The sequence below is a fragment of the Helobdella robusta genome (genome assembly GCF_000326865.2).
Source record: "Helobdella robusta unplaced genomic scaffold HELROscaffold_30, whole genome shotgun sequence".
In the NCBI taxonomy this organism is placed as follows: domain Eukaryota; kingdom Metazoa; phylum Annelida; class Clitellata; order Rhynchobdellida; family Glossiphoniidae; genus Helobdella; species Helobdella robusta.
The window spans coordinates 276,261-292,507 of record NW_008704502.1 but is presented as its reverse complement, the minus strand read 5'-3'; the positions used below and the strand labels follow the sequence as shown (position 1 = coordinate 292,507).

Genomic DNA, 16,247 nt, shown 5'->3' with positions numbered 1-16,247 from the left:
CTTGATGATCCTACTCTTCTCCTTCTTGTTACTTCGTTAGTCTTATCTAGGATTGATTATTGTAACTCGCTCTACTATGGTCTTCCTGACTCTATACTCTATCCTTTAAGTAAAGCTTTTAACTCTGCTGCTCGTCTAGTTGCTCGTGCCCCTTTCTTTTCTCATATATCTCCATATCTTGTTCTCTTGCACTGGCTACCTATAAAATATAGAATAATTTTTAAAATTTGCACGTTCATGTATAAGTCTCAATCTAAATTATTTCCTAAGTATTTATCAGATATATTAATTGAACCTAAACGCCCCGGTTTACGATCGTCTTCTTCTTCTCGCTTTTTCTTAACTCGTGTTAAACACTCTTTTGCCAAATCTGCTTTTGCTTTTTCTGGCCCTTTTCTCTGGAACTCTCTACCTATTTCTCTGACTACTTCCCCATCACTTGCAAAGTTCAGAGCGGATCTCAAGACCCATCTGTTTTCAAAATTCATTGAGGAGCGCGAACTTATGACATAATAATTTATGTCATAAGTTGCACAAGGAAGCAATTCACATCATCATTGTACATTGCAACATTCTTATCTATACAAAAAATATAAAATGCATTCAACAATATTTCATGTATTTTATTAAAACTTAGAAAGGGCATAATGACATTGTGAATAATAAATCCTGTTTAGGACTGGGATCATCATCATCATACCAATCACCATTACAAGTAGAGTCAATTTTATATTAATGCTTAACAAGTTAACTAAATTGGCATAATCAAGTTTTTATATGAAATACACATCAAGTTTTTAATGTAACAAATAAATTAACAGAAAAATTTCTGGAAAAGTTTAAAAAAATTAGAACATATGACTCTGATCAAAAATCATTCGCGTTGACACTGTATTTGTATGGGCATAAGGCATATGATTATCTTTGGACAAATGGCTTACATCTTCCTCACTTTAGGACACTAAGAAAATAATTTTGTCATACCTGTTCAATAATTTTAATAAGATTGTTTTAAATAACTATTCTCAATGTCATTTTATTAACACTACATTAAAAGGTGGCTACAAAACATTGATGGTATGCCTGGGGTGATTTCTACAAACCTTATTGACTAATTGTGATGGGGATCCTCTGGAACTGTAGGGCCATGACATTCAATCTAGTCATGGATTGAGAAATCAATCCTTGATATATTTAATAACAAACATTTATTATAATATAAGAAGCATTAATCGAAGATAATATAAACTTTTGTAGATTTTCGAATATAATAATCGTCTCAAAAAGAGTAGTAGTACATTATTGATTTCAAAAATTTTCGTCGAATCAAAAAATTTCTAAAAATTTGTGATTAGGTTTATCCTTGCTAATTAAAATATAGCAATCATCTGAGGCATTTGTTGCGTGAGTGGTCTACTTTGTGAAGAATAATTGCTGGTTAATTGGTGCAAAGATTGGTGCAAAAATTGGTGAGTGGTCTACTTTGTGAAGAATAATTGCTGGTCAATTGGTGCAAAGCAAAAGCAAATCGCCATTTATTGTTAGAAAAACCGTAATCAAAGGCAAAAAACATCAATATGTTGGAAAGAAGAATGTAACTTTGGAAGGATTTTATGTCAACAATGCAATAAAAATTTGGCATAGCCTGGCAATGATCATTTAGGAAAAGGATTTCAAAAGTTTCTATCAAATAAATATTTCATCTTTTTTCAATTTTATATGTCGTTTAATCGTTCATAAAAGATTTCAATTGTTTGTTTTTGCGCACACGTACGGATGTGCGCGTTTGTGTGTATGTGTACAAAGATCCCTAATATATATAAAAAGATAAGGAGCATCATAGAAACATACTGTATAAAGAAGAATGATGTAATCTAAGAAGGGTTAGTTTTCAACGTTTTCAAGAAAAACTTGCATGCGATCCATCGCATGTCGAGGATAATTTCAGAGAATGTATTCATACAAATAATTATAATCAATATAAATATGCATTTTTCACTGTCCTTATATGATTGAGCATTATGCTTATACATTTATTTGGCATGTCAGTAAACAAACATCGGATTTTGTACAGATTATTTCAGTAAAATAAATTAAATTCAAAGAACGATTGACGATGCAAGTTGATCGCTTTTTATGTCTTTCTCGAATGTTTCTTGCTGGTAAATTTTAGAAATATATTTTTTGTTTGTTTAAACAAATATTTGATCTAGATAAATTTAAAAATTTGAACAAAATAAAACTTTGGAAATATTCAGTTTTATGCCTGGCAGCACCCAAAGTTGAAGCTGCTCGAAACCTTGCACTCAACAAGTCAGCATGTAGCAGCTCAACCCATCCACATAATGTCAACCCTTCTCCGGCAAAAATGGTTGATGGCGATTCAAATCCTAATTTTTTGATGGGACATTGTTTTCACGGAATTGATGATCTTGGTGGTCCCAATTGGGCTGTTGTTGATCTTGCTGAAAATTACTACGTTGATTATGTTAATTTATATTCGAGGAATGAAGAGAGTAAGTAATGGAAATAACATTGCTTATTTTCAAAACGTAATTATAATTGGAATATTTTTAGAAAAAATGCATTCACGAGTTTAAAATATCTAATATAAATTTTATTTATAAAAATATTTCAAACCACATCAAAACATCACAAGGTGCAAGACTGAATTATTTTCTGATAGGGCTCACATCAGTGAATTATTTTCCAGCTGGCTCAAACATCACCAGAGGCACCTACCCTCTGTGTGGTCAGTACAAATACAAGGCAGTCTTAAGTGCCAAACACACTCTCAAATGTAATGCCAACCTGGCTTCGTATCGTTACGTTATCGCTCAACAGCCAGCTTCTGGACCTGGATCGCTCACCATCTGTGAAATGGAAGTCTTCGATGCCGATAAACCAAACTGTAAAAATAAATTTTTGTTTTGAAAATTGAAATCTATATTAATTTCAATTTTATAATAGCAAAGATATGGAAACGTTACCAGAATACTCGCTTGAACGGCTACGTCTCCAACGTGGAGACAGTGAGTAACATGTTGAAATGTTTGATGAGATGCGTTCCAGGCAAGTGCGACTCATTCAACTTCAAGCCAGCTGGATCAGTTTGTGAGCTGAACAGCCACTTGAACGGTTACATGCAGACCAATTTGAACATCAGTCTGGGCTGGAGTTTCTTGGAAGTTTGCTATGCATAATAATGGAGCGATCCATGTAACGTAATGCTTCTGAAAATTACATGAGCAAAATTTTTTTGACAATAATCGTGATTATTGCAATAATTTATTGAATGACAAGTCTATCTAATGCCGAATACATGCTGAAATGCAATGTTCAGTAAATCATTTTTGCTACGTGCTTAACTAAAAATAGAGCGGTGATAAATAATAATCGACGATATTTTGAAAAAATCTTATAAAAATAAAATTAAAAAGTACTAAATTTTTCATTTATTTGTTGAGTAATCTGATTGAAAGTTTTTGATGGGTTGACGTTTCATTGGTTTTATGATTCGGCTCTGTTCTTATACAGGAAAAATTATGCCATCTGCAGGTTATATTTCAACTCACTCACTCAAAGTTCGATATGCTAAATGTACGCGCAAGTAATAAATTCTAGGTAATGCGATGTTGGTTACTAGTGTTCTACTATGATTTTCGTTTTTTAGTAAAAATATTTAAACATTTGAAAAATGTTTAAGTTAACTAATCAGTTAAACATCGTTACATTAAGATTTATGGTAATATAAATAAACACAATTTAAACATTATTATAAACATAAACGAAGTAGCTAGTTGTGAATATTTGACAAGAGATATGTTTGGAGTTCCTTGTATTTTCCTTGCAAGTTTGTTTCTGCTTGACTTTTCTGACGCTTTCAGGAAAGGTAATTTATTTTGTTATCGCATTATTTTTAGTTAAAAGAACAAAGTAAAAATTGGTTCACTATCATCATTTTAACAATATTTACGTTTTCAAAGTCCGCTGACTGGCGGTAACGCTGAGTATCAATTATTAATATCCTTAAATTGAATAATATCATTTAGTCATATTCTTAAATTGTATATTATTAATGAAAATTTATCAAAAGCTTAATGGTGTTTTAATTAGAAACATAATAAATTTCGTCGGTAAGACACTACTTCATAAAAGCAGTCAAGTTGATAATAAAAATTTAAAAAATATTTCTATGTTTAATTGGAAATCCGTGTTAGATTACAAATTAAAGTGACAAGGTTTTATAAAGTATTGAATAATTTATAAATTAAATTATATTAATATTTACATGCTAAACCAATATATGAAAATAATTCAGTGAAATTCGCGTGAAAATGATTGAATGTTAGGCACAGAAGTGTTTGGCTATGTGTAAACATTGAGCATACTGTTTAAACCTTATATTATAAACAACCCGTGTGTTTAATATCAGTAATTAGATTGCTTCATATTCATATATTCATTTGTGATATTAGAAGTTTATTCAGTGAGATGGGTCCTTGAATCAATTATTAGATAGATGGATGACAACCGTTTCGAATAGGTTTCATTGTTTGTGTTATGTGGCTGTGTTCGTGATGGCGAACGGATTCGTGTTTACTCTTGCCTTAATTTTCGATCCTATATTTTCTCCTCATCATTGTCGTCGTCGTCATCATCATCATATCATCATCCAGATATTGTCATCATCATCCAGATATTGTCATCATCATCCCATCATCGCTCGGACAACGTCATCATCATCATCATGTCAACATACCGTCAGTAACGTTCTGACATTTTCAGAAATGTTGGCCCGATCCGGGAGAATTTAAACATATTCAAATTTTAGCTCACCCAATCAGAGATGTCTAGATCAGCAGCTGTTGTTACCATCACATTTTGACAAAACAATACAAAATCATGGCTCTCTTATATTTAAAATTTCAATAGATAAGTTGTTCAGTTTTTTTTCTCATATAAATTTCAACTTTTTTTAAAGTTTCTCCAACGCTGTTTAAAGGTAAGCCTCTTTTTTGATCTGTATTGAAAATTTTTTAGAAATTGGAAATTTTTTAATTGCTTTTGTTTCTATTCACGATTCATTAGTCGTCACACGGGTTGTTTATAATATAAGGTTAATATATAATATAAGGTTTATAATAAATGATAGAAAATCAAATGATTTTCAAGCATTTTTAACCAAACTTCAAATCGTCATCTCCTTATATAATCCACCTGCAGCATGTTATGTTCTTGTTTTTAATTTCAGTTTTAAACTTCATTTCTTCCAGACGAGGTTGACGATTATTTCATACGTTAGTCTAAATTTATTTTATTCATTAGTAGTTTATTATCCGCTTGTTAACAAGTTTCCAAAAGGAATTCTTTTCAATATATCCAGCATAAGTAAAAACATTTTGTAATAAACTGTCGATAAATAAATAATTTAATTAATTTATTAGTATACAAATATAGGAATATCCTTTTATTTTCTAACTCCAAATACCAAATATTAATAATGAAATAATTATAAAATCCTATTTAATATATTATTATATTATATATCCTATTCATAATAATAATAATAACAATAATAATAATAATAATATAATGAACTGAATAATGAAATTTAAAACAGCACCAGAGTGCAATGTAAGAGGCTGTAGGGAATGTCCGGATGGCCCTGATACGTGTGCGAAATGTCAAGCCCTGCACAAGCTGACCACGGACAGACGACGATGCATCTGTGAGTCAGTCTGCTGCTGCGTTATTTAATCGCTTTTATGCTTCTATTTTTTATATGTGTATGTGTTTGTTTGATTGAATGTGTGCGTGTGTATGCGTGTGTGTGTGTGGGCATGTATTTATGTGTGCATGTATGTGCGTGTGCCTATGTATGCGTGTGTACCAGTATGTGCATATATGTGTGTATGTGTGTGTATGTGTGGTGCTGCAAGCAGTAATGTGTTGCCACTAACAAATCATTTCATAGTTTGAAACTGGCTAACTTATTCATATGGATTTATTTAATAACTGGACTGAATTGAATTGTACCTCAGATCAATGCAACTCACACTTGTGCAGAGTATGTCCGAGCGGTATATGTGCAGAATGTTATCATGGGTACTACCTGGCCGATGATGAAACTTGCCACCGTATGTCCTTCGTCTATCTTTTTTGCACGTGCGAATATAAGAAAACATGAAAATGTTATTGAATGAATGAATGAATAAGTGAATGAATGAATGAATGATAAAAAACGAATGAATGAATGAATGATAAAAAACGAATGAATGAATGAATGAGTGAATGAATGAATGAATCAATTAATTAAATGAATGAGTAAATGAAGAACTGATATTGCATGAATGCTTAAATGAGTCACTGAATGTATGAACGAACACATCGACAATAATAATTTGATTATTAACAATTATAATGAAACATATATTTCCATTCCAAACAGTGAAGTTCAATCTGTTTGGAGGTTGTATAGTTTTTTATAATTTTATTTTTTAGTAATACGGTACTATTTACATCTTTCACATAATTCTTTGTGAACATTAAAGACAGAATCGTAGAAAGATAATCCTAAATTTAAAAAAATCCTTCTAGAAACATTTCATTCAATAAATCATATCATATCATAATGTAAAAGCATGTAATGAATGAATGAATGTTTGGATGGATAATCGAATGAATGAATAAACAAATAAAAAAAAAAATAAATAAATGATTGAATAAATGATTGAATAAATGATTGAATAAATGAATGAATAAATGAATGAATGAACAAACAAAAGAACAGTCATTAAAAATAATCAATCCAAACTTCGTTGATCAGATGCATGTCTTTCCAACGTGCCGAACTGTGGGTACTGCGATGATGGATACGTGTGCTCCTCATGCAGACCCGGCTATGAACTGCGGAATAACTCTTGCCTTAAGGGTGATTTTGTGTGTATGTGACTGACCACTGACTGAGCAGTAACTGTGACCAGTGACTGACCTGACCACTGACTGACCACTGACTGGTCAGTAACTGACCATTAACTGTTCACTGACTGACCACTAACTGACCAGTGACCAACTAGTGACAGACCACTGATTGACCACTGACTGACCACTGACTGACCACTGACTGGCCATTGACTGACCACTGACTGGCCAGTGACTGACCAGTGACTGAACAGTAGCAAATCTGGCGGATCTTACCGCTTACTTTAAAGATCACTATATTATGGCGTGAAAATACGTTAATATTTCTTGAATATTTTTTTTATCTCTGGGGGATGTTTTATCCCTCACCCCCCGTCGTTTCGTCACGGTACGTGACAACTTTGCAGATGTTATATTTTTCTCTGCGCACGTTTATGTTATGTTTCACTGGGACTGCTTTTTGGATTGAAATGTTTTTATTTATATTTTCAGAACCTACCACAACTACGAACACTAACTCCGCCGATACTAATAATTCTTATACTAACGCAGCCTATACTACTACTACTACTACTACTACTACTACTACTACAACTACTACCATTACTATTACTACCACTACTACTACTACAACAACTACTACTACTACTAGTACCATTACTACTACTACTACAACTACTACCATTACTATTACTACCACTACTACTACTACAACAACTACTACTACTACTAGTACCATTACTACTACTACTACAACTACTACCATTACTATTACTACCACTACTACTACTACAACAACTACTACTACTACTATTACTAATACTACCACTACTACAACAACAACAATTACTACTACTACAACTACTACTACTATTACTACCACTACTACATCTACTTCAACTACTTCTACTGCAACAGCCACTACTAGTACGGAGGCAAAAAGTAAATTTTTTCAATTGTTATTTGAAAAATTTTCGATTTTTTACAGAGTTTTTATTTATTCTCAGTTTTACTCACACACAAATATGTAGTTAGGTCGGTATTGAAAAGTTTTTGGGCCAGTCTTTCTGTAACTAGTTCATTCATTAACAAGTCTATACCAGTCAGCAACGAGCGGTTGTTAATAAGTGCTACCTTAGTAACGATAACAATAAAAATGATGTGTTATTATTGTTATCTTGCGTTGTATTAAAGATAACCTTATGACGTTTGAAACAGCAAAACCAACGTTGAGCTTCGGTAAGTTATTTTGCTAACAATTTTTTTTAGCCAAATGTTGGTATAAATAATTGAACTATTTAGTTTCATATCTTCAATAAAATACCTTCATGGTTTGAGCGAAATAATTTGCAAATGTTTCCAGATAGTGATGGCTGCGGGAAACTTCAATCTTGGAAGGCCTTCTACACGTTCATCTTTGTTAAATTTATCCAGTTTTTCGTTTTGATATGAAACGGTTGTCATTCATTTAACCATACGTTTTGTTGTGAATAAACTAAACAATGTGCCCTATCTCAGCGATATTTATAAATTCTTCATATTCATATTTCCAATTCTACTTGTTAGTAACTTTCAGTTAGTTTTATATCGTCCATAAAAAAACATCTTACTGAAAACGCAATGATATCTGCGTTTAATTGAAATGTGTCTTTTTAAATGGCTATTTTGTGTTTTAAAAAACGTTCAAGGTTAACTAGTATTAGCGTTGCTTCAAATGTTGGAAACTTCAATGTCATCCACATCTAAATACATTTTCAGAAATATAGGTCAATTGATTTGAATTGAAAATTTGACTATAATGTCATTATTCATGCTAAATTATATTATATATAATTAATATATATATATATATATATATATATATATATATATATATATATATATAATTTGAATGTCATCATGTGTTGTGTTCAATTAACAGTTGTCTGTATGTTTGCGTTTGCTTGCTTGCTTGTTAGTTTGTTTACTTTTTCAATTTTCATTTTATTGTTTTTCGTTGAATACGAAGAATGTTGCTGGCTCTTCGTTGTTTTCTAATTTTGCACTGAAATATCTATGCAAGGAATAATAAAGCTTTTAGAAGAAAATTGAAAAAGGCACTGCAAGCAAGTGAACTTTTCTGTTGTGCGCATTGTGTTGGTTTGAAATCGGTGTATGTTAATTAGCGTCGCGTTTGTTTAAAAACAACATTTCAAAAATAAAAATAGCAAAGTTGAAAACAGTGTAATTTAGATTACAAACTACAAATTTCAGTGTGCTATATTCTTAGCTGAATGAAATTCATGTTTAAAAATGCGGCAACTGCTGATTATGTTCTGGGTTTCGACTTCTGTTGAAATATCCTTGACTTTGAACCAGACCAGCAGTAACACCTACAAAGCGAAGATAGTGAAGAACTCTGGTGGCCTTCCGATGTGTTCCTTGATGGTTAGCGACTCCAGCAAACAAGTCAGATCGAAGGTGGAGTGTGCTGTCAAGTGCAATGATCTGAACTTCTGTTACGATTTCAACTTCAACGCAATCACTGGACAGTGCCAGATGTACTCAACCAACCAAACAAACTACGCTGTTAGACAGAAATGTTTCGGCTACAAGGTTGGTAGAATGAGATTATTCAATTTTATTTTTCATCATGTTCAACCGAGTTGAACTTTTTCTAATTAGTTAACTGAAAAGTGTGTTTTTAATAATTTAAAATTATGCCTTCGTTATAAATTCAGGTTTTCACGCTGACTGGATGCAGGCTCATAAAAAGAAAGTTTTTTGGGCATTTTTCACTGAAAATATATTTTGTACAATTTAGCGCTTCAAATAATAATAATAACCTTTTCAATGTTAAACTCAAAAATATTCTATAAAACATTTGGTAAAAATTAATATTGTTTAATTAAAATAATAATTCACATTAAACATTAAAAAAGACATAAATAAAACTGCATTTAGATGTTGCGAGTGTTGATGAGTGTGACATCCCCTTCACCTACGCTGGAAAGTTTCACACGGACTGCTCATCGCTCACCAACGACAAATGTTCAGCTTTCTGCTTGAATTCCAATTATGTTGTGATGAACTGTGATCCATCCATTGGTGAGATTTGTTGCAGTTTCATGAAGAATGAGTTTTTATAAAATAAGTTTTAATTGTAGATTGAATAAGTATAAGATTTGTTATCGGATACAAGTTGTTTATTTTATTTATTCACTTCATGGAAATTATAGTCCAGAATAGTTAAATTATATACGAACACTTGTAGACTACGAAAAAGTGTTTTTGAATGAAACGTACAACATCAGTGGTGTTCAAGTGAGCATTCAATCGATCAACCACTGGATCCTGGTCCAGCAGCGCCTTGACATCACAGTTTTCTTCGACTACAACTTTGCGACCTACGAAACTGGATTTGGCGATCAGACAAACTTTTGGATTGGGTTGATGAAAATTTACGATCTAACCAAGAACAAGAATTACAAAATCAGATTTGAAATGCAGTCTGTTAATAGTAATTGGTATTCGGCAGATTATTCCTACTTCTATTTGGACCCGCCATCAACTGGTTACGTACTCCAACTCGGGACATACATTGGTGATGCTGGTGACGCAATAAGGCTGGCCGCACCGAAAGGAGCCGTAGTTGGATATCCATTCTATACTTCGGAAACCACGCCAGCGAATTGTCGGAGTTCCACGAATGGAGGATGGTGGGTGAATTATTGTACTATGAGTAATCTCAATGCCATCCCTTCTTTAGCTGGCTGGGGTACGGTACCTTCTGTGTTTGTGCAAAAAACAAGGATCCTAGTCAAATCATTTAAATGATTCAACAAGATCTTTTATGACTTTCTTGTTTCAAGAAATAAATTATTTTCATATAAGCATGAACACATTTCTTTGTCAAATAAAATTTGTGGTAAATTTTTCAAATAGTTCAGCAGCACTTGTGGATTTTCTCACTTTTTTTAAAGAAATAGATACTAACAAACATTTGTGAATATTTTTGAATATTTTCTGAATATATTTAAATTATAAAAAGAATGAGCGTTATGCTTTTTCTACACTTAGGCATTGTTTTTTTTACTAGCAACAATAAAAAAATATATACCGAGATTTTGAAGGGAACCTTGGTTTAAAAATTAGAAATTCAATTTTTGATTAAAATTTTTTTTTAGTTAGTGAAATTGTTAATATATCTTAAAGTGGATTAATAATATTTCCTTATAAATAATATCCACTTTGCATTTGTTTTGTTCATTTTTTGTGGCCGGTGTCATCTTTATAGTTTAAAGATAACTGGAAAAGTTAATTTTTTATAGTTTAATTGCACAGATGTTATGCTAAAATAAATAATCTGTCATAAGATTTTTCAAAATAACCCATGCATGTTGAAGTTCATTAATAACGTTGAAATCTTTACAAAAATGTCTCCAGTTTTTCTCTTTGATTAACTCCCAAAATAGTTACTTTTATTAGAGATGGGAGACGAACAAATTCGTGTCTTGTTTATGGTTGAACCGAGCCGAACCAGAACTTGAAACTCTCAGTTACGAAGCAAACTATACGAAATGATTTTAATCCTAACCGAACCAGTCGATATTTTATGAATTCCGCGCTGAGAAGAAGCCGCTTGGCTTATAAATTTTTAACACTGACCACATGCACCTAGCATTGTTTAATGTTTGATAATTTGTTTGGATTCGAGCCATTATCGGTTTGTTAGCTCAGTCAAAATGCCAAATTTTTTTCAATTACGCAGCTGGCTGGTTTGAATGCTATCTTTTTTTTTACATGTTTTACTTTTATTATTCTATAATTTTAAATATCAAACGCTTCAAGCTGGGATACAAAAACAACGGAATATATTACGCTACAGTGGCGGTTCTGGGAGTGAGGGTTGTGAGTAGTAGGTTGTATCAATTTGTAAAAAAAGGGTCGCCAGCCTAACTTTCTTGACTCCCGCCATCAAATTTTACAATATTTTTCAAACATTTTCAAAATTTTTATCCCTCGTCAAAGTTGTCTCTGCCGGCCACTGTTAATTACAATCCATTCATAAATATGCTTGAAAAATTCATCAAATGCAACTACCATGTGATAATATTTATATTTTATGTTTATTCACCTACTGTTGGCGTTTTTGTGTTTTTTTTTTAAAAAAAAGCTGTTAATAAATTTTTTAATAAAAATAATAATATTATTATGTATTTTAGTGCTTTGCGTGTTTTTTCACCATATACATCTGATACCGGAATGTGTCAGATGTTTTTTAAAAGCCAAACAAACTATACCGTGCTGCCTAGATGCTTCGGCTACAAGGTGAGGAAGTTTTTTAAAATAAAAATTGAAATGAAAAGTCGGTTTGAAAAGTTGTAAATTTTCATCATTTTACTTTTTTTTTATAAAAAAAGTTATACATACTATTCAAATTATCTAGTTATTTTAACTGAACAAACTTCATTTTACAGAATATCCAGAAAACCATCCAAGTTGGGCCGTGCGGACTTGTTGAAAGAAAGTTTTTTAATTGTTTCATTTAAATGTTTCAACTGTTGAATTGTTCACCGTGCTAGCAGCTTTGTTGCTGAGATATCCGTAATAACATGCGACTCATCAACATAATGCCTGTGACATTAAACGACTCATCTAAAAAAATTTAAATACATAAGCGCTGTTGAACATCGCGAAAATAGTGCTTTATAAGCTAATTATTGATAGATTGGTTGATTGATTGATTGATTGATTGATTGATTGATTGGTTGATTGATTGATTGATTGATTGATTGATTGATCGATCGATCGATCGATCGGTCGGTCGGTCGGTCGATTGATTGATCGATCGATCGATCGATCGATCGATCGGTCGGTCGGTCGATCGATCGATCGATTGAATGATTGATTGATGGCATGCATACAATGATTGCTATTAGAGAAAGTTTCTGCTATTTACTCTATAGATTAAAATTTAATTAAGCATTTTTATAAATGAGTTTTTCTTCTATGGAAAAATAATGAAAAATAAGCCAATCTAATTCATAGAGTTTATTTTACAGATGTTAAAAATTTAAAATAATCAAATAAATTGGGAACGTTTACAGATGTGATGGATGCAAATGGTTGCGACATTCCATTCACGTACGGGAGACAGCTCCACAGGAACTGCGTGTCATTCAACAACAGCGCTTGTTTTACTTTCTGCCTCGATTCATCCTATGCTCTGAGGCGGTGCAACCCTTACATCAGTAAGATTTTGCTAAATGACGTGACTTTTATTTTCCCTTTATATTATATAGTTTTCTTTCTACGTTCTGAAAATTTACTGAACATATTCAAACTAACAATATCTTTCAGTTATAGTTGAGCTTTTCGAACGTAAATAATAATGAAATGAAAAAGCTAAAATAATTATTCTATTGAAATAGTAAAATTCATTCGTTAAAAACTGAACCAAAGCTTTAAAATAGAAATTAGCTTTGGTTTATTAATTTGAATGCCAACCGCCATGGGTGCTCTTCCAGTCCTAATTTTTGAAATGAATATGAGGAATTCAGTCGGAAGTTTGACTGTTAACATTAAAAAGCGTCAACAACAAAGAATAAGAGCACTGCAATTAGCAATGCAAATAAAAAGTCTATTTCAATTTTTTCGTTTTAACGAACACATTGATCTGACTACTGCAGCGTGAATTTTAACGACTGTTAATGAATTCTGATGCCCTTTTTTCTTTTAGAATTTAAATATAAAAATGTTTACTTCTAGCTCGCAAAATAAAATTTTTAGATTATACAAAAGTTAACGTAAACGAGACGTACAACGTGAATGGAAGTTTAGTGAGCCTTCAATCGGTCAACACTGGATCATCATCCAGCAGAGAATGGATACTTCAGTTTCTTTCAACAAAAACTTCCCCACGTACGAGGCTGGTTTTGGGGACCAGGTCAACTTCTGGATCGGACTGACAACCATTTACGAAATTACAAAAAATCAAAATTACAAGATAAGATTCGAAATGCAAAATTCAATTAACAATTGGTACTCGGCAGAATATTCATTCTTCTACCTGGACCCACCATCTTCACAGTACATTTTGCGGCTTGGGTCATATGTAGGAGACGCAGGTGATGCAATAAATGCCGGTGAATCGAGTGGTGGAAAAGTCACAGGTTATCCATTCTATACTTACGAGATATCATCCCCTGCATGTCAAGCTGTCTAGAACGGTGGGTGGTGGATGAACAACTGCAACATGACTAATTTGAATGACGGAACTCCTCGATGGCAAACTTTGAGCCTCTATTATTTGAAAAAAACAAGAATGTTCGTGAAAGCATTCATGTGAAGAAAAATTGAATAGAATCCACTAGAGGAACAACAATTTTAATATCTAACAACGTGTGTTTTTCTATCAAAATACACCATAGAATAATTTTTAAACTGTCAAGTAATTTTAACAGCAAAAAAACTTTGTAAATTATATTTCATATAATTATCTATGCTTACGTATTTTTTGAATATTATTCTTTGCTTATAGCGTGGCTGTTACCATCCTATATAAATTTTTAACACATGGTCAGTTTTATTATTGTGTGTTAATAGCTTTTTGTTTGTACCTGGAATTTAATTTTTCTATTTTAGATAATTAAATCAGGTTATCAAATGCAAACTTATAATTTTTTTAAAATTTTGGACAAATTCTTGGATCTCTTTTTAATTTATGTGTTAGAAGGTTAACATTTAACAAGATTTAACAAGTGATGGTCAAACATCAAAGATTTGAAAATTTAAAAAATTAATTTTATTCTTCATGATCAACAACATTAACAGGAAAAAAAATAAATTTATAACAACTACACAAATTACATGGTAAATATTTTATTATTTACAAAGCATTTTAATTTTTAAACAATCATATGATTTATTTTAATTATAATAATTTTAAACAATTGTGCATAAATGTTAATAAAAAATTGCATGGTTCAACTTGTGTGCAAAAGTCCCAGCGACATCAAATGAGAATATAAATAAATAATAATCTACCATAAACAAATAATTTCATTTATTTTCAACCAACATACGACACGAATTGAAATATTCCTAATAATCAAACTTCCTGGAAGTCATCCATTATTATTCGTCATAAAATATAAGGCGACGTTTCAATGAAGATAGAAACTATTTCCTCGCCGTCTGCATTTTTCTTTTTCTTATATCTGTACTGCACAGCTACGCAGACTCCCATTTTTCTCCTGCAAATTGGACAACTTGTTTTGTTTATGAACCATTCACGACAACACTGGTAGTGGAATGCATGCTTGCAGACCAATTCACACACGAACATGTCTTCAACGAACTCATCTAAGCACACGATGCACTGATCGCTTGTAAACTTTCCTTTAACATATGGCAACCTGTACCTCCTGTTGAAAGGAATGCCATCGTAGTAGCGATCTTTTTTAAGAGTTATATTTCCACTGAAGTATAGATTGTTGAAAGGCTTGGTTTCATTGACAAACATATTTTCTAGCCGTTTTGGAAAATTCATATCTTGAAGTGTCTTCATAATATGATAAAGTTTGACTTTCGAATGTGATTGAAATTTAATTAACCAGTTCATCCTGTTGGGTGGGATTTCATCGATCACAGAAACAAGACAATGTGTCATATCTGAAATGTCTTCCGATGTTAATTCGTATTCGCTACAGTTTTCTTCCAGATATTTCCTATACCGCGCCTCTTGCAAGTCCTTTACTTTATCCCGAAATGTTAAAAAAAATTTCTTGACTTCTTCATCGATTGTTTTTTTGAACAATTTTTCGTACAAGGTACCCTTTGTTTTTCTGAACAATTTTCCGTAAAAGTTACCCATTGTAATATTCACTCACAATTTGAATAAAACATGAATTTTTTAATTTTATACCAAAACACTGACCAGATATAAATTTTATTTAAGTACAAAATAACTATCATTATTTTCAAATCACAATTGTTTGTTTCAACTAATCATTGAACATAACCCAGCTCTTATTTAAAGCTATACATACTTACTATAATTATCCAAATATTGAAAATAGTATCAAATCACGATTTTTATAAAATGGAATATTTTAAATTTATTCACGAAATGTTGAACTTGTGACTTAATTCAAATAATACCAGCAAAATACTTTGAGTATTCAAAAATGTGATACCCCTTAACTGTGTACACAAGAAGTCACATGCTTCGTATGCTTTATTTGCATTTTTATGCTTTTTGAGATTAGCATTCTAAACAAACCTTGTCTATATATGTAATTTAGTTAAAAAAGGGCGAAGTTTATTTGCATTAGACATAC

The 16,247-nt window shown here is 31.8% G+C and overlaps 6 protein-coding genes across 6 annotated transcripts in view; 5 read left to right on the top strand and 1 right to left on the bottom strand.

Moving 5' to 3' along the window:
* HELRODRAFT_174467 (hypothetical protein) overlaps positions 1–973 on the top strand; it is a gene marked incomplete at both ends in the record, with an annotated part of 3,116 nt that extends 2,143 nt beyond the window's left edge. Inside the window, one exon of the mRNA XM_009021917.1 lies at positions 822–973. Coding sequence (XP_009020165.1) covers positions 822–973 — 152 coding nt within the window. The remainder of the gene's footprint in view (positions 1–821) is intronic.
* A 1,395-nt stretch (positions 974–2,368) lies between these two features.
* Positions 2,369–3,203, top strand: HELRODRAFT_174466 (hypothetical protein; the record flags this gene model as incomplete). The annotated part of the gene is made up of 3 exons (XM_009021916.1): positions 2,369–2,516; positions 2,660–2,911; positions 2,971–3,203. The coding sequence occupies 3 exons, from the start codon at positions 2,369–2,371 to the stop codon at positions 3,201–3,203; spliced, it is 633 nt and encodes a 210-aa protein (XP_009020164.1).
* Positions 3,204–3,822: 619 nt separating this feature from the next.
* HELRODRAFT_174465 (hypothetical protein) lies at positions 3,823–8,376 on the top strand (the record flags this gene model as incomplete). Its single annotated transcript, XM_009021915.1, has 5 exons — positions 3,823–3,892; positions 5,624–5,731; positions 6,045–6,140; positions 6,830–6,934; positions 8,288–8,376. 5 exons carry the CDS (start codon positions 3,823–3,825, stop codon positions 8,374–8,376), a joined length of 468 nt encoding a protein of 155 aa, XP_009020163.1.
* Positions 8,377–10,251: 1,875 nt separating this feature from the next.
* Positions 10,252–10,656, top strand: HELRODRAFT_144922 (hypothetical protein; the record flags this gene model as incomplete). Its single annotated transcript, XM_009021914.1, has 1 exon — positions 10,252–10,656. A coding segment is annotated over one exon (405 nt), but the record flags the coding sequence as incomplete, so codon positions are not given.
* Positions 10,657–13,768: 3,112 nt separating this feature from the next.
* On the top strand, positions 13,769–14,047 carry HELRODRAFT_146843 (hypothetical protein; the record flags this gene model as incomplete). Its single annotated transcript, XM_009021913.1, has 1 exon — positions 13,769–14,047. A coding segment is annotated over one exon (279 nt), but the record flags the coding sequence as incomplete, so codon positions are not given.
* Positions 14,048–15,049: 1,002 nt separating this feature from the next.
* HELRODRAFT_81493 (hypothetical protein) lies at positions 15,050–15,430 on the bottom strand (the record flags this gene model as incomplete). The annotated part of the gene is made up of 1 exon (XM_009021912.1): positions 15,050–15,430. The coding sequence occupies one exon, from the start codon at positions 15,428–15,430 to the stop codon at positions 15,050–15,052; it is 381 nt and encodes a 126-aa protein (XP_009020160.1).
* Between the last annotated feature and the right edge of the window lie 817 nt (positions 15,431–16,247).